The 25579-nt window shown below is 41.2% G+C and overlaps 1 protein-coding gene across 2 annotated transcripts; it reads left to right on the plus strand.

Annotated features, from left to right (window-relative positions):
• The first annotated feature begins 12 nt into the window (after window positions 1–12).
• OSTF1 (osteoclast stimulating factor 1) lies at window positions 13–25358 on the plus strand. 2 transcript variants are annotated; one of them, XM_039544227.1, is made up of 10 exons: window positions 13–231; window positions 12594–12640; window positions 14679–14729; window positions 14829–14892; window positions 18239–18292; window positions 18825–18932; window positions 19442–19491; window positions 19605–19683; window positions 20146–20244; window positions 24368–25358. In XM_039544227.1, the coding sequence occupies exons 1-10, from the start codon at window positions 198–200 to the stop codon at window positions 24424–24426; spliced, it is 645 nt and encodes a 214-aa protein (XP_039400161.1). In that variant the 5' UTR covers window positions 13–197; the 3' UTR covers window positions 24427–25358. The 2 variants fall into 2 exon arrangements, with proteins under 2 accessions (XP_039400161.1, XP_039400162.1); XM_039544228.1 differs by lacking the exon at window positions 13–231 and adding an exon at window positions 1078–1162.
• Window positions 25359–25579: the final 221 nt, after the last annotated feature.

Genomic DNA, 25579 nt, shown 5'->3' on the forward strand with positions numbered 1-25579 from the left:
TCCGGCTCCTCTCACTTCCTCATCGAGCCCCGGGGACTCGCTGCTGGGACAGCCGCCGCCGCCGCTCCGCCTTGAGCCCCGCGCCCGCTGCAGAGGAGGGGCTCTGCCGCCGGGCAGGAGCACGGACCGGCCGAGGGCAGTTTGCGGGGAGGCGGAGGAAGGGGTTTCCCGGCTCTGTGCTAAGCCAAGCCGCCGCGATGTCCAAGCCGCCACCTAAACCAGCCAAACCAGGTAAGGGAGCGGCCCGTCGCCGCGCGCCTCCTACACAGGAACAGCAGCCGCCTTGCACCCCGCCTGCACTTGCATTACACGGGGTGCAAGGCGGAGCTCGAAGTTCGTGCTCGGTGCTAGACACGGAGCTGGGCTCTGACACGTGGGCGATGTTTTTCTCGTTCCCTTTTTATTTGTCCGGTGCGGGGCCGCCTTTGCGATGTGCTGAAGAGGGGGTGGGATGGGGAGGCTGCTCGGGCTGGCAGAGCGCCGGGGTGGTTATGGCTCCAAAGCGAGGGGCTTCCTTTTTATCTGGGACGTGGCTCGGGCTGTCACTGTCAGAGCGCACTTGCTAGTGGCCGAGGAGAAGTAGGAAGTGAGCTGAGCTAGTCCCTGGTAAGAGGAGGAAGAGGCAGAAGCAAATGCAATTACTAGTGCTCTGGAGATCATTTTAGCGAACTCGGTGCTGCATTACAGTTGCGGAAGGACGGAAACACGCCTCGGTTAAAATGCTCTTCTAAGGCTGGTTGCTGAACAATCTGCAACATATGCACGGAGACTTATTCTGCAATTAAGGCATGTCAAGCTAGAAAGTTGAAGTTGATTGTCACGGGGGTGCCTCCACGTGGGAAGAGGTGTCCTAACAAGCACCCTCCTTGGGAGCAGATTTCCTTACTTGCGATAGCATTCTGTGATTTAATACTTGGTACAAATCTGAGACTTGTGCCTAAAAAAACAAGATTTTTTTCAGTCATCATTACAAAGAATGTATTACAGTTGTGACAGTAACTGATGAAAGGTCAGAGAATGATTTGTGAACTCTCAAGGCTTGATTAGTAAAAGTGTGTTGAAATTGCCAAAGCACAGAAGACTGTCTTCTTCCAAAGCCTGAAAACACAGTTTGTCCTCTGTTGAATGGAGCCCAGGATAAGAATCCAGGACTCCATAGGAGGTATGATCTATTGGGATCAAATGACATTTAAGGTGCTTAGTTGTCACCCTTAAACTACTGAATTTTCTGTCATTTGCAAATATGTGTCAATATCCTGTTGCTTAAATTTCCGTTTAGGAAAAGATGCTATCAAGATGATTCAGTGCTTAATTTGTAATAAAAGAGGTGCCAAGGCCTGAGCTTTTTTGTTACTTTCGTAACTGACATAATAAATACAGAGGTGCCAGGACTTTGAACTGCCAATCCTAAAAGTGCCCAGGCTTAGCTCTGGCACAAATTAAGCATTGATTAGATCCTAAATCTAGTTTGCTGTTAAGAAGGGAATGGTCTATTTCCGTTTAAAAAAATGCTAAACACTTTACTAGTTCTTGTATTTTCTAAAATAAGTGTGTGAAGTAATTGAGGGTTTTATATATGCTACAGCTCTTTTTCTCCTTTTTAGACTTTGAATTAAAAATGGTATTTTATCTGTCATATAATTTTCTTTAAAAAAAAAGGAAGAAATTAACTACACCAGTCTGGATGCTTATGCAAAGGAAAGTTATCTGGTGACTTAAACTTCTTGATAGCATCTCTTTTTTAAAAAGAGAAATTGAAAGCTATAATACATGCTGGGTTTATTCAAGGAAGTAAATTTAATTATAAACATACACATTTTGTGAAGCAATGCATATTTACCAACGGAATCATGGCTAATGAGCCACCATCAGTTTTGGTTCTGTTAAAATTAATAACAAAATTGTCATTGGAACTTAGAAATCGCCATATTCGATCAGACCTACGATGCATCTAGTCCAGTATCCTGTCAATTTTCAGGAAGGTGCATGAAATCCCACAGAAGACGGAGGTGGGATAATCTGCCCCCATGAATGTCTCATCCTATTCCTTAATAGGTGGAGAGTGGTTAAGCCCTCAAACATGAGGTTTTCTATCCCTTCCAATAATCTTTTTAGCATTAACTGTCAAAACTTGGGATATTGCTATCTATACAAGTGTCCAGACCCTCTTTGATTTTTGTGAAATGATTGGTCTCCATGATACACTAGAACTCACTGCCACAGGGTAACAGCTTTGTTTGAAAAAGTATTTCCTTTATGAGTTTTGACTTTGCCACTTCTCAGTTTCATTGAATATCCCCTTGTTCTTGTGTTTGGAGAACAGAAGCTTTGCCTGTTCATCTGAATGGAAGAAGGAAGGGCCTCTGGGCAGGACATGACCCTTAACCCTTACACAAATTTAATCTAACTAAACTCCCCAGTAAGAACCAATTTCCTGAATAATTTGCAGGATCTAGCCTTTAATGTAGTTGGAATAGGTAACATCCTTATTTAGATGTTACAAAGTTTGTTTTAAAAATCTGTTATAGTTTTTTCAATGACCAGAAAATTCCATATTAAGTGCTGTATTTTGGGGTAGATTATACTGTATTTTTAACAGATAAGAGGTTGAATCCCTATTTTAAGTGCAGAACTCAACTCCAAAGTAATTGTGGAGCTGTGACTGGTGCCTCTAATAAAATTACCACGTGGTCACTAATATATTTTTCATCTTCAATATCTTGGCCACTTACTGTATTTCTTGAAATACTTAAAGTACTTAGTTGATGTTGTTGACTAAATAGCCAATTTTTAAAAGTAACTTCTTTGCATTTGACTGTTTAAAGTCACACAAGCAAAACCCCTTGTAGGACCTGAAAATGGACATTCCCCTATCAAACTATTGCCCCTACAATGAACACACACCACCCATTAGGTATATAAATATTATTCATGCCTTTATCACCTCTTGGCTGGACTGCTATACCCGGGCATGCTGGCCGGCCCCAGCCAGCCTGGGTCAGGGTACAACGCCAGGAATGGCAGGAGAGGGTCTGGGGGCAGAGCATGGCCAGGGCCACAACAGCTGCTTGGGGAGGCAGAGCCTCCCCTAGCCTATGATACTTGCCACCCATGGGCGACAGCTTTGCACATCTGGCACAGTGGAACTCAACGATAAGAATAAAGCTTGTCTGGGTGGGAGAGGGAACTTTCTCTAGGACTTGTCCAAAAATTAAGGAACAAAACTCTCCCACGAAGTAAGGGCCATTACAGACCTCACTTGTTTCCATTCCAAGTGTAAGACCCTTTTCTTTGACCTTGTCTTCTCTAACAAACACATAGCAACAGCTATATTTAAAGAAGAAATAAATAAAAAAAACACCAAGCAAGAACAGCACAAAAAGCCCTACCAAAACAAGACACACCATACACTTCTCTCTTTGGGGAGAGGAGGAGAGAACAAATGTGACAGATGTATACTCACATTGCTTACTGCACTATGGAAGGCAGTCAGATGATGTGGTGATGAGCACAGTAAAGAATAGAAAATAAAAATCAGCTGGGCATTTAAATGCCAAGTTTCAGCCTGTGACTGATGTTGCCCTTCCTTGCTGAATGCTAAGTCCCTTTGAAAATGAGGCTTAAAGAAAATGCTGATAGAACTATCACTGTTTGTCTTCCTGTGAAAGATTATAGCTGAGTAAAATTCAGAGGATTCCCAGTAGAGGCGACCCAGTTGTCGGAGAAAAACTCAGTTCTCGCTTTTTGTTTGGGTGCAGCAGAGTCAGATACTTTTTTCTGTTTAGCAGCTACAACAGGGAGAGAGTGCACTAGGACATAGGGTCTCCCCTTCCAAGACAGGTCTCTCAATAGGTAAACAATTACAACAAGCATTTATACTTTTGTTACAGACAATAATAACCAATAGCTGCATTTTGTTTATACATGGGTCATCCTGATATCCTGTTTTTCTCACTTCTGAGAGATGCCAGTCTATCTATCTACACAAGGTCAAAACAACTTCTCACACAGTTCTTTTCTGCTCGCCTCACACAATCCTCGCTTCTACAAATCTCGCGTTATTAGGGTTACAGTTAGCCTAACTCGCTAACAAAGACTGTCATGCATTAAGATCCCTTACAAATCCCTGTCAGTTCTTTCTGTACTTCCACACAGTTTTAAGACCCAAGTGTGTATGGGTAATCTTTTTGTCTTTAATTATATTAATCTTCTAATTTACCAGCCAGGTTAGTTAGAATTTCTTTTTAAAAAAAGGTTTTTCAATGCATTTTGTAATCTGTAGACCTATATGTAGAGATAAGAAATTATAAACTAGATTACCTCTCATACTTTCTAAAGGGATATTCAGAGAAGTTTTTTAAATTGACTGAGCATTTCTAAACTTCTTAATTCTTGAGAGAATGCCTTGTGCAGACATAGTTTTCACAGCAATAACTTGTCAGGCCATTTCAGGGACAGGCTTTCCGTCTTTTTTTTTAAAATGTATTAAGAAGCCATTTTTATATGAAGGCTGTATTGTGCTTTTCATCTCAATAAGGCTACTTGTATTAGCCTATAATACTATCATTGTCCTATGAATCTTTGTTTTGTGGTTCTAAATGTTCTGAAAGGTACCCACTCTTACAAAGAAGTAGACGACATATAAACTATGTGGACCATATCCAGAAGTATAGTTTCCTTGACAATGGGATACTCTGTAGCAATTGTTCTCCCCCTGGAGCACCTCCTGATGGTGGTTGATCACACTGTGCTGGTTTTTAATTGTTCAGAGCTGCTAGGTGTTCCGTCTGTAAAGCCAGGCTTGCATAAGGAGTAGCAAGTCTAGCTACCTCTACTATGGGCTGTTACTAAATAAGTGAAGTAGAAAAGAAAACAGGAGCGGTCTTCAGGTGTTGCAGCCATCACCGGCAGAGGAATGTCCAGAAAAGCAGAGCAGAAAGAAGAGACAGACGAGGTGGCAGAAAAACATTTCTAGTAGTAGATAGAAATTGAACAGATGAGAGGAAGAAATAGTTGGCCTTTTTTTTTTTTTAAGAAAGAAAAATCTCAGTGAAGATATCTACAAATATGTAAGCACTCTCCTACTATCTGTGTTGCATATATGCAACAACTGTAGTTGACACAGGGATGTTATATGATTGCAAATTGGAGAGGGGCTGAACCATAAGATAATCTATTAAGAATTAGGAAAAAAGTTTGAGAACTCCTGGGAAGAGGGGGGCAAATGAAGATTACTTAAAAAAAATCCCAAATAAATATATATAATCTTTGCTTAACATCTGAAAATTTAGTATTGGACAACAGCTGTATATGTTTAGTAATCCTATCACAATCTATTATAACTTCATTTGGCATGTAAAATCTGATGCTGCCTCCCTCCGCCCAATCACCGCCGACTTCATGTTTGGGCATCTCTGGTCTTTGGGAAATCATATAACATGTTTCTCATCTGGTTAAGCAGAGAATCTGGTTCTTGGGTCAGTGGAAAAAGTCTTTCCTGGACAAGGGATTGCTGTATTTATTTTCTTTTATCCCCTGTGAAAACTTTGCTATCTCTACTCTGTATGTGCTAGGAAGCAAGACTAGTACAATGTGCCCTATTCCAGATATGTCTGTTCTTGGCAATTCAAATGAGGTGAATGAGAGTAAGATGAAAATTTCAGTTATATTCAATAGTCAACACTATGCAAGTGTTGGATCCTCCTTTTTCTTTCAGCTGCTCCATTCTATCCTCAAAACACATGGCCCTTTTCAGAGTTTAACATTTAATTTTTTGTGTTGATGATATTAATCCTATTTACCAAAATTGCAAACCTGACAAATTGAATTGCCATTGCCAGCTGTGCTCTTGGATTGTGTACTATGTCCAGTAGTGTTTCTGAATGAGAAGAATACAGGCAGTCCTTGACTATGACATTCAGCTTACGATGAATAGCACTTATGACGATTCTGAATTGACCCATGACAGTTGGTTTCAATTTTACGACGCTCTGTCCTGCAATGGAGTGTATTGCAGTTCCGAGTTACGACGTTTCAACTTACGATGCAATTTTCAGGAACCAATTGTGTCCTAAGTCCGAGGACTGCCTGTACATAGATCTGTGGCAGACTTCTTGGAGTGTGCTGTTAACAGCTAAAAATGCATTACTTCTACATCCTCCAGATTAAATAACTTCTGTTTATTTACATAGTCACATAGGTGTACAGAGCACTTCTCAGAGAAGAGAAGAGGCCCTGCCCCAAGAACTTTACAGTTTAAAATGAGATATTGGATAGGGAAGAGGGATGGCAAGAGGAAAACCGAAGTATACAGAATAAGGTTATGCAGTCATTTGTGGTGTAACGTATGCATAGGGTTAGTTCCTATTTTTGACAACTTTTATAAGTGTTAGTTGTTTTAATGCAGCCACTAATAGGTCTTCACACTTGCAAACAGGATTGTAAAATATCAATAGTAAAACTACTAAGGTTCTTGTTAATTTCATGGTTGAGCTAAGAAAAGCTGAAGAAAAGGCACTGGATCAATCTCATTCCCCAGAAGGTAACACTGCATTCATTCATTCATACTTGGGAAGTCTTTGGAACCAGAGGAATGTTGTTTTTTTTCTGATATTTAAACAAATGCTTACATTCTGGATTCACTGATCGTTTAGGCCCCCTTGCTAGCCAAAGAAAACTTTCTGCTAGCCAGACATGACTAAGAAAGTGGATTTAAGGAGTACTGTATTGCTGGGTTGTTGGTTTTTTTTGTTTTAACACCTCCCCACATATACACCACCACCACCACCGCCGCCACCTTTATTATACTGAGCAGCTTACATAGGAAATACGAACTGATATTTCCGGCCCCGGTCTGGACAGTCATTGCACTTGGGTGGACTGCTGTGCCTGTGCAGAGCCCAGCTCCATGTAAGTGCAGTAGTCTGCTTGCATACCACAGATTGCAGGATCAAGACCTCTGTGAATAAATGAAGTTCCCAATATTAAACAGTGGGACACCTGAACTTCACTTGTAAAGTTATTTGCAAGTAAATTTTATGTTAAATAACTTCATACCTTTTCCTTGATGATATCCCAATACTGTCTGTTTTTAAAAAACAACTGTTAAATGCTCCTGGCACCTACAATATTTGAGGTGCTGATTGATACAATATTACTGTAGCTAAGGTGCTCTATATAGGCCACCATTAGCAAACAGATATGCATGGCCTTCCATTTTGCAAGTTTATCTACATTTAGTCAATCTGTTCAACAGAATACTCATCCAGACCTATGCATTCAGTGGGACTTCTTGCATTCATAAGTCTTTGCAGCATCAGGATATTAAATATCCTGCATTAAATACTATGATGGATGCATTAGAAATACCTATGATAGACCTTGGTAGCTTTGCTAGGGCTAACAAATTAATTTCCCTAAAGTAGTTCCAATGAAAAATTTCAAGCAGTTGATTTTTGTCAACTCTTAATACTGAACCTTTAAAATCCACAAAGAAGAAGAACTACTTTGCATGAGTCTGGTGGTGATAAAAATGAGACAAGTGATACCCAAGATCACTTGATATAGAACAAGCAGGTTCTGTGTAAAATTCTCCAAATGGCCTTACCACTGCATCTTAATTCTGATTTGCATTATCTCTGCTATACTAGTTCTGGACCCGAGAGATTCATGAGTTCAGATTGCACAAAGTGGGAATATTAACAGGGTGGATAAAAATCAATTACTTAAAAAAAAATTTTTTTTTACTTCGGATTTTTTTGATCAAATTTTTGAGGGAAAAAACCTCTTAATTAAAACTCATATCTCATCATGGAATAGGAATTATAAATTCTAATTCTATAATATCAGACAATATATTCATGTAATGTTTAAGAAAAGTTTTGTAAATGAGTTCCAATAGTTCATGGATTAGGGACCCAATTTTATGGGGTTCCAGGGGCTTCTGTATAGATTACTTAGGTTAATCTTTCCATCTACCCAATGGGACTCAGTGCTCAGTCTAGGAGATACCATCAGAGATGTTTAGTTTTGCAGTTCTCAAACTGTGGATTTGTGTCTCCAGAGATAACAGCAAAAATGTTTTTAAATAAATATATATATATATGAGGTGAGAAATAACCAGACCTCAACCCTGTTGTCTCTGTGCAAATTTGTGTACACAGAGTCAATCCCTTACCTCTCTCTAGAAGTGCAAAGTTTCAAAAAGTTCAATGAATAGAAAATCGGTGGGAGCAGAATAGATCTAGATAAAGAGAAGAAGTGTGGAGATAAATGTGAGAAGGGAGGGAAAGGCAGTAGAAACAAAAGTGAAACTGTCTGAGCAGCATATTCCAGAAGTCTTGAGGTCTTTCTGAGTGTAGCCTTCATTGATTTGAGATCTACCATACCATTCTCTCATTAGAAGGGAAAACCTATAATGGAAGCAGGCTGTAAAAGAGACCCAGTTTGGGAATAAGAACCATTCAAGAAATATATGTTTGTAGATCTTTTAAGAAAGTCACACCAGTGAACTGGTGGAAGTCACTTACGCACTTGGATTCAGAGACTGTTGACGTGATAATCTCACTTTTAACAGCGGTAGCTTCTTCTGCCAGTGCAGAAAATGAAGGTGAAGATGACTGAGTTAGCTGCAGAAGCCAATATTTTAAGTTTCTCATGTTGACCTGGCTCACAGTCGATTTAATTTTTTTTAATTTCATTTAACTATTTTAGTTAAACAACAAAAACAAACCTGATTTTAAAAAACTTGAATTTTTGAATTTATTAAACATTAAGTTAGTCTAAAATTCATATGCTTGTTTTGTTAAAATATTATATGTTTGCTGTTGAAGAAAAAAATCCAGAATACATAACATTGTTGTTTTAGTTAAATAAAATTATTTAAATGTTTGTCTGGTGATGTTCTCCTAATACAGCCTGGCAAGAAACTTCTCCAAATATCAATGATTAATCTGTTGAACTGGAAATAGTTCACCTCCCAATGACTTCATAAATATCTGCTTCAATTACCTTTGGTAAATGAAACAACAAAACAATCATTCATTTTCTGATATAGCTGTAAAACTAATTGGAAACGTTTTCAAAATAAATCACTTAAAAATATATAGTGTGTACCTTCTAAAAATGAAACCTACATCTATCTGAGTTGAAGAATATGTATTAAGGTTATACCAACCAACAAGAATGCACTTTTATGTAGAAATCCATGATTAAATCGAGTCTTCCTGACCAGTGATTTAAATCAAATCCATCCTAGTCTGCGTGTTGATTAGGGACTCTGGAAAGAGCACTTAACTCTTTTCTCCTCACTCACCCGCCCCTGCAACCTTTTGTTTAAAGGCAAATCATTCTCCTACCCAATTACTTCCTTGGCCATGGATTTTGGAACACTTGTGAGGTATTTCCATGTCCCCAACTCATCAGGGAGTTCTGGGAGATGAGGCACGCAGGAGCTAATGGATCTAGTGCTGTTCTGAGGCCTGGGAGGTATTCCTTTCTGCCCTACCCTCAGCCCCATGAATATCTAGAGCAGGGGTGGGCCCAGGGGCAGTATCCAGCCCTCCAGATGTTTTAATCTAGCCCTCAAGCTCCCACCAGGGAACAGGGTCTGGGACTTGCCCCACTCTGACATTCCAGCTGGGGAGTGGGGTCAGGGGCTTGCCCCACTCCATGCGACTCCCGGAAGCAGCAGCATGTCCCCACTCTGGCTCCTACACGTAGGGGTAGCCAGGAGGCTCTGCATGCTGCCCCCCGCCCCAAGCGCTGCCCCCCACAGCTCCCATTGGCCAGGAACAGCGGGCAATGGGAACTGCATTGGCAGTGCCTGCGGACAGAGCAGTGCGCAGAGCTGCTTAGCCGTGCCTCCACGTAGGAGCTAGAGGGGAGACATGCTGCTGCTTCTGGGAGCTGCTTGAGGTAAGTGCTGCCCTGAGCCTGCACCCCTGACACCCTCCTGTGCCCCAACCCTGATCCCCCTCCTGCCCTCCAAACCCCTCGGTCCAAGCCCAGAGTACTCTCCTGCACCCTGAATGCCTCATTTTTGGCCCCACCCCAGAGCCCACACCCCGAGCCGGAGCCCTCACCCACTCCAGCACCCCAACCCCAATTTTGTGGGCATTCATGGCCTGCCATAAAATTTCCATACCCAGATATGGCTTGGGGGTCAAAAAGTTTGCCCACCTCTGACCTGGAGCATGATCCAATATTTATGCTGTGTGTTGGGGCTAGGATTTTACCCAAATCAATTCTAGGCACCTGCTCCCAGATTTTGAACTGTGCCCAGTGAAACCTAATGGGTGGAAGGATGATGATGACTGTGTGCCAGTTTCAAGGCCCATGATTCTAGAGCCAGCCCAGGGGTTAGTTTAGTCCATTAGAAAATTAAATAAGCCTGAGAGCATAGAGGTGCTGCATCAAATCTCCCTACACCAGGTGCTAAAATAGTAATTTATGACACTCAGAGTATCCCTTTAAGCTAGTTAAGATGGCTTTCTGGCTGTTTGGTGTTGCAACAGCAATGCAAAGCAGTCACAGTAGTAGCCAGAATCAGGTCCCTGGAGTCCTGTTTTCCTGTGGGAGAATATGAATAATTCAATCAGTGGGAACTGTTTGTATCCTACAGCAGGAGAACTGGGCCTCTGAATTCTAAGAGAAGAGTTGCATCAACTCACCCTGCCATGCACCAGCTCCATTAAATATTAGTTTATTGCTTTACTTTAATGTTCATTTTCTAGTCAGAAGAATGAAACAGCTCCCCAGGCTAATTTGTGTTTCTTCTACTTCAGAAGCAAAACTTATTTTAACCAGAGTTGATAGCTTTCCCTCCCCTTCCTCTCCGGAAGTTCAGCCTCACTCAGATGTTGAAATAAGTAGCTTCACACATAAGGGATAATTTTTTTTGAGGGGTGGAGCTGAAGAAGAGGAAGACAGGGAATGTGTTAGCAGAGAGTGTAATAGAAGAGGGGATTGTTACATGGTAGCATGTAAAAACTACAGGCTAGTACAGAAGAGTTGGAATTGGAGGAAGGAAAGAACTGATTAGAAGAACCCTAGTGTGAGAAAACTGTGGCCTCTTGTCAGGAAAACACTAGGCACTTATTTAAAAACAACCCTCCATTAATACTACTACGATTAACACAAATTGCAAGTTATTCAGAGGAAAAAATCCTTTTTCTAATGAGACTCTTTTTTAATTACATTATAAAACACAGTTTTGTACTCATCTTGCTTGTTTGTAACAGAACATAGTCACAGCACTTCAAAATGCTGCTTCTGATTTGCCCCTGCAAGCCCTTTAAAGGATTGCATTTTTGTAAACTGAATTTGCTATTCATTGTTTTCAAACAAACCACTTTCTTAGTTGGAAAGAGTCTTAGAAGTCTCTATGAGCATCATGTTTCCATGCCTATTAGTAGCATTTTATGGGAGCAATAATCCAGAAAGGCTCAGAGAGAGCCAAGTTGGCCTTATGTGGTTCAGTTGTATCCTTTAACTTAATTAGCAGAAGCAGGTCATTGATTAGAGAGCATCAGTAGTTAAACAAATCATTTACATGTTCTATGATAGACTCACACTTTAAGGCCAGAAGGGATCCTCATGATCATGTAGTCTGATCTGCACATCAGACATTCCTGTAATAGGCCCATAACCTCTGCCCGAGTTACTGAAGTCCTCAAAGCCTGATTTAAAGACGTCAAGTTCCAGAGACTCCACCATTTACTCTAGCTCAAACCAGCAAGTGACATGTGCCTGAGACTGCAGAGGAAGGCCAACTCCCCCCACAGGGTCTCTGCCAATATTACCTGGGGAAAAATTCCTTCCTGCCTCTAGATATGGCACTCAGTTAGACCTTCAGCATGTGGGCAGAGGTGATACATGGCGGGAGGGAGGATGGTATGCACGGTCAAGTGCTGTCCCAGATTGGCCTGCCAGGGGAGGGAGAAGGGTTCTGTCATCCTGCTGTGCCTGCACCTGCCAAGCACGCTCAGTCCCTGTCAGCAGGGCTAGTGCAACCATTTAGGTGACCTAGGCGGTCACCTAGGGTGCTAGGATTTGGGGGGCGGCATTTTCTTCGGCAGCAACCGCAGCGGACGAAGATTCGGCTGCCCCGGTTGCCGCTGACATTTAGACAGAGGGAGCTGGGGTAGGGGAGCGCGGGGAGGGCCGCCTGCAGCAAGTAAGGGGGGGCAACATGCAGGGGAACTCTCCACCCCAGCTCACCCCTGCCCTGCCTCCTCCCCGAGCTCGCCGTGGCTGCTTCACTTCTCCCGCCTCCGAGGCTTGCGGCTCCTAAGCTGATTGGCGCCACAAGCCTGGGAGGTGGGAGAAATGAAGCAGCCACAGGGTGCTCGTGTGCGGAGCAGGGGTGAGCTGGGGCGGGGGGAGTGCGGAGCTGCTGTGGGGTTGGGGGGAAAAGCAAGGTGGAAGTTTTGCTTAGGGCGCAAAACATCCTTGCACCGGCCCTGCCTGTCAGAGGAGGAAGTGCAGCTTTGATTTTTTGAGCTAGATCTGTAATGCTGATGATGTATTCTGCCCTAAGGAAGGGAGAAGTATCTCCATTCCTCTGTCATTAATGTTTTTTCTCTTCTTTTTAGGACAGGTCAAAGTGTTCAGGGCCCTGTATACATTTGAACCCAGAACTGTAAGTATTTAGGTTTTCATATCACTCATAGAACAAAGTGATCTAATTGTGTGGGCTAGTGCATCAGGATTCTAAAAAAAAAAAAAAAAAAAAAAAAGCATAAACAGCCTTGTTACACTGCTATATAAATAAAAACTAAATGTTTTAGTTAAGAGCTATAACTAGTTTCCAGTGCTAAACAAGAATTCACTGTCCATTTCTTACTCAAGCTCAGATTCCTCAACATGCAACTTCCATTAGGTAATGCTGTGAGCCCTGGTGTCTCCTTGGTACACCATGTCCACAATAGAGGATTAGCAGATTCTGAGACTTGGGCTCATTTATTTTTCCTCTTCCCAAAGGCAGCATAAAAATTCAGCAGGACACTAACCCTCTGTCCCTCCATCATGGTTGCAGGTTTGAGGGGCTACCATTTCTTGCTCCTTGTCTAGTTCCATTTAATTAGGTTAATTGGATTGGTGGTGAAGAGAAACCTAAACCAAATCTCCCCTAAAAAGTTTGCCATTTCGTACTCATGCTGAATAAGCACATCTTCTGAGTAGCCTTTGCCAGAAGGGCTACTGTGGAGTCCTGCCAAGAACTTAAGGTGCCTTTCCCTAGCAGAATCCCCAGGATAAGAAGAGTATTTTCGGAGGGTTTCTGTTACAATCAGTAAGGTGGCAGTACAGGAGTTAGTTATCTTTTTGAAGTCTGGCTCCTTTAGAGTAGGTAAAAGGGTATTAACGAGGCAAATAGGAGTGCAATTCACTGCCAAAAACCTGACAGAATTAAAGGTTATTCACAGTGCCTTGTACCCTTCCAGAATGTTAAGTGTGATTATACTCAAGCCTCTGAAAACTAGGAAATAAGAGTTACAGGACAGCAATTTTCAAAACAACTGAAGCGTGTGTTTTAAGAGCACTTTGAAATGTTGGCTCTTAAAACCAGAACTTTTGCTTTCAGGAGGAGCTACTGCAGAATGCAGGCAGAGAGCAGCTAATATCTACACCCCATGTTCTCAGAAAGCTGCCGAGATCAACACTTGAACTCCTAGTACATGGGTGCTACTTGGGCATGTCTGAGCCATTCATTTACTGTGGTGTGTCACTACCTACAAAACATTGATTTGCAGTAGAATTCCTGCCTGCAGCATAAACACAAATGACTTTCTGTGCCTTGTCAGTTTGGTGCAAGCCAAATTGTAGATCCATTTTTTATGCTGACTAACTATTCAAATATTGCTTTCCAACTGGGCAGTGGGTGCCAGATCCTAGCTGAGATCAATACCAAGGGGATGGTTATCAGTTTGGGGAGGATCACAGCCTTAAGTAGTCCCAGGTAGGCACAAAAAGTTAAGATATTATTTTAAGATTATTTTAATGTTTTTGTGAGGGGGGAGAGGAGAAATCTGTATCTCAGAAACCCTTTGCTCAAACAACCTCAAATTTGGAGGATCCTATCCTGGATCCCCTTCATCAGTTTCCAAGACATTTACTTGCACTGTGTAGATTTTAGAGCATTTAGAAAATTGGCTATTAAACGGTAAGCTGTCAACCTTAATGATAAGAGTGTGATAGCCCCACTATAACACTTAAGATTTCACACACGTGCCTTCCTCTGCTTTTCCCCTTCTCCCCCCAAAGTCAAGTTGTTGAGATGTCTTAGAATCTTTGGCATTTCCTTCTCCACACTATTTTTGTTTTTTAAAAACTTGATTGCATATCATCACTACATACAGATAAATGACAGATTCAGTTTGCCCCAAAAATGTGTTGTGTAGAAGAATTAAAAAAAAAAATACCCTAGTTACTCCCCATTCCATTTAAATTATTGCATTCAATCCATGGTAGGAAGATGACCAGCTTCCTCTTCTAGTGTACATGCCTCATACATTACTTACTGTAGTTTGACTTGCCAAGAATGTAAATGACTAGCAAGCAGTTGACTTGATACTGGAGATTTTGGGATGGTGCAATATTACCACAAAAACTAAAGGTGCTGTGCTTCTTTCATGTACTTGCTTATCTCTTCACACATATTTATGTAATTTTTTTTTCAGCCAGATGAGTTGTATTTTGAAGAAGGGGATATTATCTACATTTCAGATATGGTGAGTAACATTATTTCAGTAGTGGTGTCACATGTAGACTGACTAAGTTTAAGAAACAGTCTATTGAATTTTAATTTTTTTCCCTCCCTTCCTCTCCAGAGTGACACAAATTGGTGGAAGGGAACCTGCAAAGGCAGGACTGGACTTATTCCAAGCAACTACGGTAAAGTCTAGAATTTATTTTTCTCTTCATTTACATGTCACTAAGTAGAAATTACTAGATATGATTATTTTTGGACACTGGTAACAATGCTGAAGTTAAGGGTCCAGTATCAAAGTACATCAGAATACTTAAATCAGCATTTCTCAAGTACCTATCACCACCATAGGCAGACACTGTATATAGGTTATAAAATAAAACACACACCTTTGTGACTGTCCAAATATGCAGGCAGTTCTCTGTCCTACTTCTTGCTTTAACTATTGGTTTCCCACTCTGGTATGCTGTCAAGTTTTGTTATGGTTCTTTTGGAAATGCTTTGACTAAGGGGTGATCTTTGGTGGTAGTAGGACTGACTATTCTAGATATTTTTCTTTGTGGAGGATTTCAAAAAGCTACATCTGGCTCACCTTGGAACCCCTTCAGTCTATACATGTCTGTCAAAGGGCATCTCTGCCCTATAGCACCTCCTTCTGGCCAAGAGGCTCTTTAGAGGCTTGCCTGAGTTTCCCCTTAACTCAAGCTCCCTTAAAGTCTACTCCAGTGGCTCTCAACCTTTCCAGACTATTGTACCTCTTTTAGGAGTCTGATTCGTCTTGCGTACCCTCCGGTTTCACCTCACTTAAATACTTGATTACAAAATCAGATATCAGAATACAAAAGTGTCACAGCACATTAAGCAATTGTTCAATAACACTCTCAGTTTTACCATATAGTTATTAAATTAAATATTGTAGTTACATTTCAGTGTATAGTATTTAGAGCAGTATAAACAAATCATGGTCTGTATGAAATTTTATTTTGTACTGACTTCACTAGAGCTTTTTATGTAGCCTGTTAAACTAGGCAAATATCTAGATGAGTTGATGTACCTTCTGGAAGACCTCTGTGTACCCTCAAGGGTACACATACCCCTGGTTGAGAACCACTGGTCTACACAGTTTAGATATTTAAAATGGACTGCATGAGAGGATTTTTTTTATTATTAAATCCCACACAAAGTCTTTTAAAAATAGAACTCAAGTTTACACAGTCTTCATCCATGAGTGTTTGTCCTCTCTTTACCCCAGTCACAATCTGGGCACAGCCCTTCCTCTCTGAGGGTTTGTCTTCCTGTGTTTCCAGCACCTCTTGCCTGGAGTTAAGCCTTCTCCCTGTTAACTCAGGGTCCTACAGGAGCCTTCTTACTCCCTGCAGTGTCTGCAGACATCTGACAACCCATCTGCAGCTATCTCCTCCTTTGTAAAGTCCAGGTGCCTCCCCTTAAAGCCCAGCTGGTGCACTGAATCCTGCTCCCTTTCTTGCAGGCGAAAGTCACTCTGTGACAGTATATTTTAAATACATTGTGGTAGACAATCAACTGCTGTGGTGGCTCTGAGAAGATGTCTGAGATAGCATAAGCCTGTTGCTTTAAAGAGATTTATAAATCAATACCAGAATCTTTAGCTGACTAATAATGAATAGGGAGCAAATACAAATTGCGGAGTACCAGCGTATTGGGCTTCCTGTGCTTCTTTCTGCTTAGGAAACGGACCACTGTTTTGTTTACCAGCTGTGACTTCTTTGTGAATGTCCTATTTAACCATAGGTAGAGTGGGCTGCAACAATCCAGTGTCTTGGTGACAAAGTCATGTCCTACTGCGATGGTGCTGACCAGTTCCTCAAAGTCTTTCCTTGTTCAACTACCACCTGAGTCGCAGCCCCTGAGCTTGCCTACCAACTCAAGTCCCATTCAAAATCCAGCTGGAGGAGGTGCCCACCTTATAACTTGTATCCCAGTGGTTACATCAGTCACCTGAGATGTGAGAGACTCCAGTTTGATTTCCCCCTCTGCGCCACAGGGGGAAAAGGATTTGAACACGGGGGTCTCGCACCTCTCCAGAGAGTGCTCAAACACTGTGCTATGGGATATTCTAAGGTGGGGATCCCTTAGTCTCTCCTGTAGAAGCTGTTCTACAGTGCCCAACCCCATCCCTAAGTTACTTTGGGGCATAGTACATTGGGCTGAACACTGATGTAAACTTAGTATGGATAAATGAGAGAAGTTGCAGGAGGTCCAATTGAGGGTATATGCCCTGATACAACAAGCATACCTGTCCTATGATCTTGTGCTCCATCTGCTTGACCTGCAGAAGCACAAACTGAAAACCAATGTAAATTTGAGAGCACTGATAGTAGGAAGATATTAAGTGCCATAATAATTGCATCATCATAAGGAATTGAGGGGGAAAAATAGTCATTGGAAATAGTACAAAATAATGGAAAAAGAAATTCAGGTTTCTGAGAGAAGTACAATCCGTATAGAATAAAAAGAAGAGTTCTACTTCACATTGTATAGTGCTTTTAGTGTACTGTAGAATTAAGAAATTCTGTTTCCAGAGTGGCTAAGATACAATGATCAAATTCCACTTTTTCCTCCATATATTAACAGCATTTTTGTGTATAATCAAAGAATCTTGGATTTGCATCTTTACTTTGTTCAGGATTAATTAGGTACTTCAACCTATGAAACAGTGCAGTTATAAACCACTGTTTGGGTGATATCATCAATGGAAGACTCAAAGAAAGTCTGGATAGCACACATGATTTGACAATGGAATTAAAATCTTTTCATGTAAAGCAGGGACTCCTACCACCACATTCTTCAGAATACAACTGACATGTCCCCAAAGTTACCTAATGCTAGCACCTCAGTTTTTCAAAGACAAGCATTCCATTTGCAAACCAACTTCCTGCTGCACTGCTGTGGAGTTTCGTTAGCTTTGCCACTTCCCACAGCAATAGCATAGCACCCAAGGACAACACACACACTTGCTTTACCCTGGGCATCTGGAGCTCACCCCTCACCGCCTTCTGATCTTCACCAATACCAATCAATGCTTTCCTCCCCATTCCAAGTCTTAGCTGAAAGAATTCTCACAGGAAATGCAGACTTCAGAGTGCAGCTCACTAGATGCTGGTGGTCAACCATTAGAGTCACACAACAGTCACTTCACTTACATTAGTGTAAGAAATACCATGTGTGAAATCTTGGCCCAGTTGAAGTTAGAGGTAATTTTGCCATAGATTTCCAACAGAGTCAGGATTTCATCCTGGGACCTCGAGCTCAATTCAAAAGGGCTGTGGAAGCTAGTGTGCACAGGAAGAAGAACAGTCTCAGTGACCCACCATTCTTGACCCTACTTTCACAAGAGACAGGAAGACCACTAACCTCAGCACTTTCAGAACAAAATGCAAAATCTACTTCTGTACGCTAGTCTCTTGGACTTAATTATCAAGAGTCTGAAAAAATAAAATACAAAAATCTTTACTATGAGAAACTGATCAGAATTTGTGTGTTTCATTTCAGTGGCTGAACAAGCGGAGTCCATTGATAACCCATTGCATGAAGCTGCCAAAAGAGGTGGGTGTGGTTTGGACTGTGATTCCTTGGACTTCTCATTTTGAGAATTTTAAATTTTGTAATGCCAAAAGAAGTCTTTTTGTGTGGTTTGTGTATGTGTGCCAACAAAGGCATTTTATTTGAATTTTAAAGACTGAATGTGCTGCATATTTTGGCTGGTTAACCTGAATATTTTGAATACATTTGGTATCTAAATTCTGCAGCATTGAGTAGCAGAGTGGGAGGAAAAAAGCGAGGGACAAGAGGGTAGGGAAATCTTTTTACCAGATTGTACATGGATGCAATCTATGTTTGTCCTATTCCATCAGTGATTAGCTTTTAAGGTGGGGAAAAAATTGTCGTCTTAACAAGGTGTTTAATAAGTTGGGACTCTTTTTTCCGCTCCATAACCTGAAGCAGTAACTAATTACTGCCAAACACTGTTTCTAATGAATTGCTAAACAAAAATTAAGATCTAATGCAACATAGCATTCATACTGAGCTAAATGCCTTTCATGGTTCTGCTACTCAATTTGTTTTCTATTTGTTTCAGGAAACCTGAGCTGGTTGAGAGAGTGCTTGGATAACCAAGTTGGTGTAAATGGTTTAGACAAAGCTGGAAGCACAGCTTTGTACTGGGCTTGCCATGGTGGACACAAAGGTACAGTATAAAACTCCATCAACTCTACTGATTATGTTCCAGTTTTCTCTATTTGCTGGGCTAATGGACCAGTTACTACTTAATCTGCTGTAATCAGTAACAGTCTATACTCTTATGTAATTCAGGTAAGCAAATAAATAAATAAAAAACAAACAAGTCAAATGTAATGCATGTTTTTTTAAAATGGAACATCTTTAAATCCTTTTACTTTAAAAGCAGACAGACATTCTTAATCACAGTATGATTATAAAAAATGAGAGGTGAAATGCAGGCTGCTGAGGGGAAGAGCAAAAAAAAATGGTGTTTGTCACTGAGGTTTAGATATAGAAGTGAAACAATGTATTTGCAGTGCTTGCTCAGCAATCTTCACAGGCTTTAATGATGTGGATTTTCTCTAACTGATTGGGTTTAGAGTCTCTCTGTGCAATCCTGACTTCAGTGCTGTACTTGGAATATAAGAAAGCAAGTTTTGGTTTCATAAAGTTTTCTTTTTTCTTCATTTTATGTAGATATAGTGGAAGTGTTATTTACACAGCCAAATGTAGAACTAAATCAACAGGTAGGAAGTTTATCCATTCAAACATTTACAGTGCTGTTATTGTTAATTCTTTGTGCAGGCTGATTATTTTTTGCTGTGTTTTAATCCTCTTGCTTTTCCCTGTAACTCCACAGAACAAATTGGGAGACACAGCTTTGCATGCTGCTGCTTGGAAGGGTTATGCAGATATTGTAGAGATGCTACTGGCAAAGGGTAAAGATCTTTACCAAGATTTCAATACTCTGTGTGTGGCAAAGCTGCTTCCTGTGTGTAAATCACTGCTGAGTTTGTAATTTGCATATTTTATAAATTTGTTTTCTATAACCTGGTTCCTAGCTAGACCAGCATATCTTTGTAAACCATTCAAACCCTGGAAGTTGTCTGTACAACAGGCTGACCTGTCCAGGGTAAAATTTCACTCTGCTGTAGAAGACAAAAATAGGTACCTAAACCCAGTTAAGCAGCAAGGGAGCTCCACAGCTCCTAAGTAGGAGCCTGATCCTAAGCCCATTGGGTATCTTTTTTTATTGACTTTGGATAAATCCCTAGATGAACTCCCCATTGCCCTTTCCCATCAGTCATGCTGACCGGGCTACTTGTATGAGAAGTGATTTCATTTTATTAGTTTTGCTAGGACAGTATTTTTGAACATATTTGGAATTTTTTTTTGTAAAGGGGCAAGAACAGATTTAAGAAACAATGAGAAGAAATTGGCTCTGGATATGGCTACCAATGCTGCCTGTGCTTCCCTGCTTAAAAAGAAACAAGGGACAGGTATTGTTTGTTTCTCACTTCTTTGTTCAGTTGGGACCACGGGGAGCCACTCTCTGACAGAGCTAGAGTTCATCAAAGCAACTCCATTTTGATGAACCACAGAAGATTCATCAGAACTCAGCTTCTAAGTCACCGGGAGGCTAGGGAGGTTGAGGAGCATGACTATCCAGGAGGATCATGCGATTGGAGACGGGAAAAGGAGAGGACTCCTGGTGGAGAGCAAAGATGGGGGACTCCTGTGGAAGCAGGGCATTCCTGGAGGATGGAGCATGATGGGAGGGAGAAGTGGGAAAGAAAGGAGCTGTATGCTATACTAGTGGTTCTCAACCAGGGCTCCAGGGCCCCTTGGCGGGGGCGGCGAGCTGGTTTCAGGGGGTCTGCCAACCATGGCTGGTGTTAGACTCATTAGGGCCCAGAACAAAAGCCCCACCTCGCAGGAGTGCAGCCTGGGTCCCTGAGCTCCAGCACCTGGGGCTGAAGCTTGAGCAACTTAGTTTCACGGTGCCCCTCGTGGTGTGGGCCTCCAGGTAATTGCCCTGCTTCCTACCCCTTAATGCCAGCCATAGCTTTTACATGGAGAAAAATAGTTGTGGTGTAAGTGGGCCGTAGAGTTTTATACTATGTTGGCGGGGGGAGGGGCCTTCAGAAAGAAAAAGGTTGAGAACCCCTGCTCTATACTTCATGTGGTTAGCCATATGAAATGTTCCCATGCCTATTTCTCCCCCTACAGCTTATCCCAGAAGCAGAAACCACTTTTCTCTCTGTCACAACCATCCCGCTCCATTCTCCTCACAGCCTCCTGCTGGCTTGAGAAAGGGAGTTGTGCTCTATTGTTTGTCAGAATATAATCTTCCCACAACCCACTCATATCCCCACTTCCCTGACTTATTAACTTTTTTTAAACACATTTTTTCTCTCTCTCTCTCTCTCTCACACACACACACACACACACACACACACACCCCAGTTTTAAAAAGCTTAAAGTTGGTTGTTCAGGATCAGGGAGGAGATAGGTGGACTGTGGGAGGAAGTAGAAGTGAGATGGGGAACCTATATGGAGTGTAGATGGGGTGGAGAATGAGTGGAAAAGGAAATAGGATGAAGTATATCTCAGCAATACAATCTAACTATCTTAATTCAAATTTAGCAACAGTTTTGTTTGGAGGATAGTTTTATGGAAGCTTAACTAGGCAAGGAAGAGCTAGTACAACCACCCTTAAATAATGTTAGTGAAACATCTGACAACTCCTTAACTTTGAGTACTTTATGTAAGTAAGTTAAGGGGTGGTAGCATAATACTCAATTTCCTGCAACATCAGAATCTCTTGTTAGCTTGGGGTCAGAAAGAAACAGCTGTAACAGCAGCCACATTGTTTTTTCCTCAGTTCCTATACATTTTTCTAGTGTAAATTACTCTCCATTAGAAGTATTTTTTATCTTCCTCTTTCAGAATTCTGGGATTCAAGCCATCTGCTACTGAATCCTTCTCTGTTCTAAGTCCCTATTAGTTACATTACCTTTTCATTTTCCATCTCCAGAAACAGGGGCGGCTCTAGGGATTTTGCCGCCCCAAGCATGGCAGGCAGGCGGCCTCCGGCGGCTTGCCTGCGGGAGGTCCCCCAAAGCCGCGGGACCAGCGGACCCTCGGCAGGCAAGCCGCCGAGGGCAGCCTGCCTGCCGCCCTCGCAGCACCGGCAGAGCGCCCCCCGGCGGCTTGCCGCCCCAAGCACACGCTTGGTGTGCTAGGGCCAGGAGCCGCCCCATCCAGAAAGCTAATCTTTATTTCTGGAATATTTCCTTCATTCCTTCTAGACAACTGTGAAACAAAAAAAATATATATATATTTTTTCCTCAATATCCACCTAATCTATCACCAAGTTACCTTTACTCACAATATATAATTTGTAATATTGTTTGCAGTTTTCATTTCAATGTCAGTCTTTAACTTCTTGCTCACTTCTCTCCTTTACATAGATCTTCCATAATCTTCCCTCTTGTCAATAGGGTCACAGCTACATGCGTGCTTTTCTTTTTCCCTGAATTTCTCTGATCATTCATATTGGAGTCTCTTCTTCCCCTCATATTATGTTTGTTTCTCAAATGCATATGCATCCATTGAACTCCTTGCAATTTACATTTCAGTACTTCCTATGTACTCTTTCAGGACTCTTCCTGTTCCTAGTATCAAAGTATCCAAGTTTAGTTCTGCTTTCAGTATGTTCCCTATAGCATGAATGTGGCATATTTATAGCTTCTGTGGTCTGCTTTACCTCATTTTAAAATATTTTAATTTGTGCAGGTTTTTAATAATGCATTTGTACTTAATGGCACTGCATTCAATTGGTATATTCTTTCCATAAACCTTATTTTTAAAGCATTAGGAACCCTCTTCTTTTGTTTAATGTCAAATCATAACAGCTGTGTTTAAAAGTTTGGAAGATTAGAGGAGAAGAGTACTCAATATAAGAATATTTGAAAAGTTCTGATATTTGGAAAGTGTGATGCACGCCACAATAGTAAACTCAAGACATGATCTCTTCCCCAGAAAGTTTATACTATAATTCAGGCAAGCAAATACAGTTAGGGGATAAGTATTCAAATATAAAGTTGCAAAGGGATATTAGAGATCCTTCATTGGAAGGCTGTAGAAAAGGTAGATTTAAAGGAGATACATGGTTGGCAGAGAGCTGCAGAAAGAAGATACTGAAGAGGAGGCAATGAAGGGAATTAGAAAAAAGAAATGGGAAGAAGATAGTACATTTCTCGCCTTTCTGAGCCTTAGAATGAGAAGTAGGAGGCTGACCTTGGTACAAAGGTATTTGGAAGGTCCATAGCCCTTTGATAAATAAGGCTGTGTGGATATTTGCACTTACAGCTGGGACTAAACCTTTATTAAGCAAGATGGTGTATATTCCCCACCTTTACCACCCTAACTCTTGAGTATTACATGGATTTTCTGAGATTTTTAAAACAAGTACTTTTGGGCTCCTGTTAGCAAAACAATTCCCAAGATCAGAGTTTAAAATTGACTCACTTCTCAATTACTCCAAAATATAAGACATGGGCTGGCTTACTAAGCTGCTTGTTTGTTGTTTAAATACCCCATAACTTTAGAATTTATCAAATATATTTTATTAACCAGTGTAGAACGGATTATGCATCAGTTATTTTTGATGGTGAATGGGTTGTACAACGCAACTCTGCAGGATAAGTCACCTTTGAGGAAGCAGACAAATCATTGTTGATTAGGACTGCCTTCCATTCCTTCACTGGAAGGGATGTAAATGAAAGCCTCCTTGCAGGGCTTATCTCCTGTAGGAGAGGAATTCCTGTCCAACAACAAAATTCCCCTTCTGTGCATCTCTTTAAGGAGCACAAGCCAGGTGCTCTTCTCTTGACATTACTACATATCTGGGTGAGGAGGACCACTTTCCCAGTGTCCACTAGTCCTTTGCCCTCCCTCTCTGCTGTATCCAGTTTTCTACTTGCCATCTAGAAGCACAAGGTTTAGATGTGTTTTATACATGCAGTTTTTGAAAGCATAAATCCATGTCTAAAAACCAATACGTAGTCAACAAGAAGAAAACTGTGGGAGGAGAATGAGGAACAGTGGATGATAGGAGAAAAGAGACAGAAGAGGTCTGCATGGGAATTAAAGCAGAGGATGAAGACTGGCTTAGGAGCCTTGGAAGTGAGCTAGGGAAACTTTCTAGTTCATCAATCATATATTCTGTGTTTAAAACTTAAAACACAGAGGTTTAAATTTTGTCCAACTTTGTTCTTCTGGTGTGCAAAGCTTTTCAGGCAGCCAGGCTCCTGGAGCCTCACATGAAGAATACTGAGCAGCAGGCATGCCAGTGTTTCTCCTCAACTGAACTTTCTCCAACAGATGTATGCAAAGTTTGTGTAGAAAAGGTGACCATTTGACCAGCTCCTGGCTAGCGCCTCACCTACAAATATCTTAAATCCTAGGAAATGCCCCCCACAGACACAGCCTCTTCATGTAGAGTTAGAGTTGCTCAAGTGTGTTTGCCCACAGCACCACAAATTTAAACTATTAAACATTTTGTTATATGCCCGATTCTGTCCCTGGTTAAAAGTAGAATTTTTTTTTTCCCTTCAGATACAGTGCGGACATTAAGTAACGCAGAGGAATACCTTGATGATGAAGACTCCGATTAACTTTCTTCATAATGTCTTAAGAACTATAACCTCTATTGCTTGTCATTCCCAAATCATATCTTTGCAACTGTAAAAAATACCTTATATAGAGTAATGAAGTCTTGCAGTCTCTCACTATAACATGTAAACAGAGAGTGAAATCTCTGCCACAAAGGCTAGGAAATGCCAAGTTTTAAATCAAAGTTCCCTTGAAATCATCAAGCTGGAGGTCATATGCTGATCTCTTCTCCCCCGCCCCCCCCATCTTGCTGTATGGGGAAGGGACTTGCCCTCTAAACATGCCAGGTGTCCCAAGATATCCCTGCAGGTACGTAGTGTCTCTGCAATACACTCCTCAATCCTAGCTGTTTTCTTTGTCAGCACAGTTGCTCTCCCACTGGCAGCACTCCAAAGTTTATGTATGGATAAGAACTTGCTTAAAATATTATGCTGGCAGGGTGAGCATTATTTCACAACGGGGAACACTGCAGTAAGAGATGGGATAATGCAATGGTGAATGATCATCCTCTATCTCCACAGAGCAGGAAGAGACAATGTAAGGCTTCTTTTAATTTCCACCATATGAGAGTGGGTGTGTGGAGTGAAATGGCAGGGGAAGAGCTGCCCTGAGAAGTTTCTTTGTTTACTGTTATGGGCCCAGAGAATCAGAGAATTTTGTTTAAGGAAGGAACTCAACTTTGGACTCTGACTTTGCTGTTTGAATTGTATTGGTGTTGGAATCATTAGCATTGAAGTGAGGAGGGAATATTTTTCTGTTTATCCTGCCTAAGAATTTTACTAATCTTTTGCTTTTATTTTTAAAAGTGTTCTTGTTTTTCCTCTAAAGTACTTTACCTCAGAGCTGAAGAGTTTTTGAAAATATATATATTATATCAAATCAAAAAAGTGTTGAAAATTGCCTAATCTGAATAAATCATTTAAAAACACTTGAAGTTATGGCCTCTTCGTATGACTTCAATAGAGCTGGCAAAAGTAAGTTGAACCACTACTTTTTAACCTTCATGTGAAATTACTCTTTAATACCTTCCAAACAGCTATAGTCAAGGCAATAGACGATGCTGAGGAGTACTTGATAAATATGTTCTGTCATGAAGTTATAAATGGGATAATACATTATGTGTATGTATTAGCAATTAAACAGTTCCAACACCAC

The sequence above is a fragment of the Mauremys reevesii genome, linkage group 6, assembly GCF_016161935.1.
Source record: "Mauremys reevesii isolate NIE-2019 linkage group 6, ASM1616193v1, whole genome shotgun sequence".
NCBI lineage: Eukaryota > Metazoa > Chordata > Testudines > Geoemydidae > Mauremys > Mauremys reevesii.

Bases quoted from the DNA above. Each gene is read 5' to 3' on its own strand.
- OSTF1 (XM_039544228.1), top strand. From the start codon at position 1,126: ATGGAGCCCAGGATAAGAATCCAGGACTCCATAGGAG. The intron at 12,641-14,678 runs GTAAGTATTTAG...TTTTTTTTTCAG, and splicing joins ATACATTTGAACCCAGAACT to CCAGATGAGTTGTATTTTGA. The intron at 18,293-18,824 runs GTGGGTGTGGTT...TATTTGTTTCAG, and splicing joins GCATGAAGCTGCCAAAAGAG to GAAACCTGAGCTGGTTGAGA.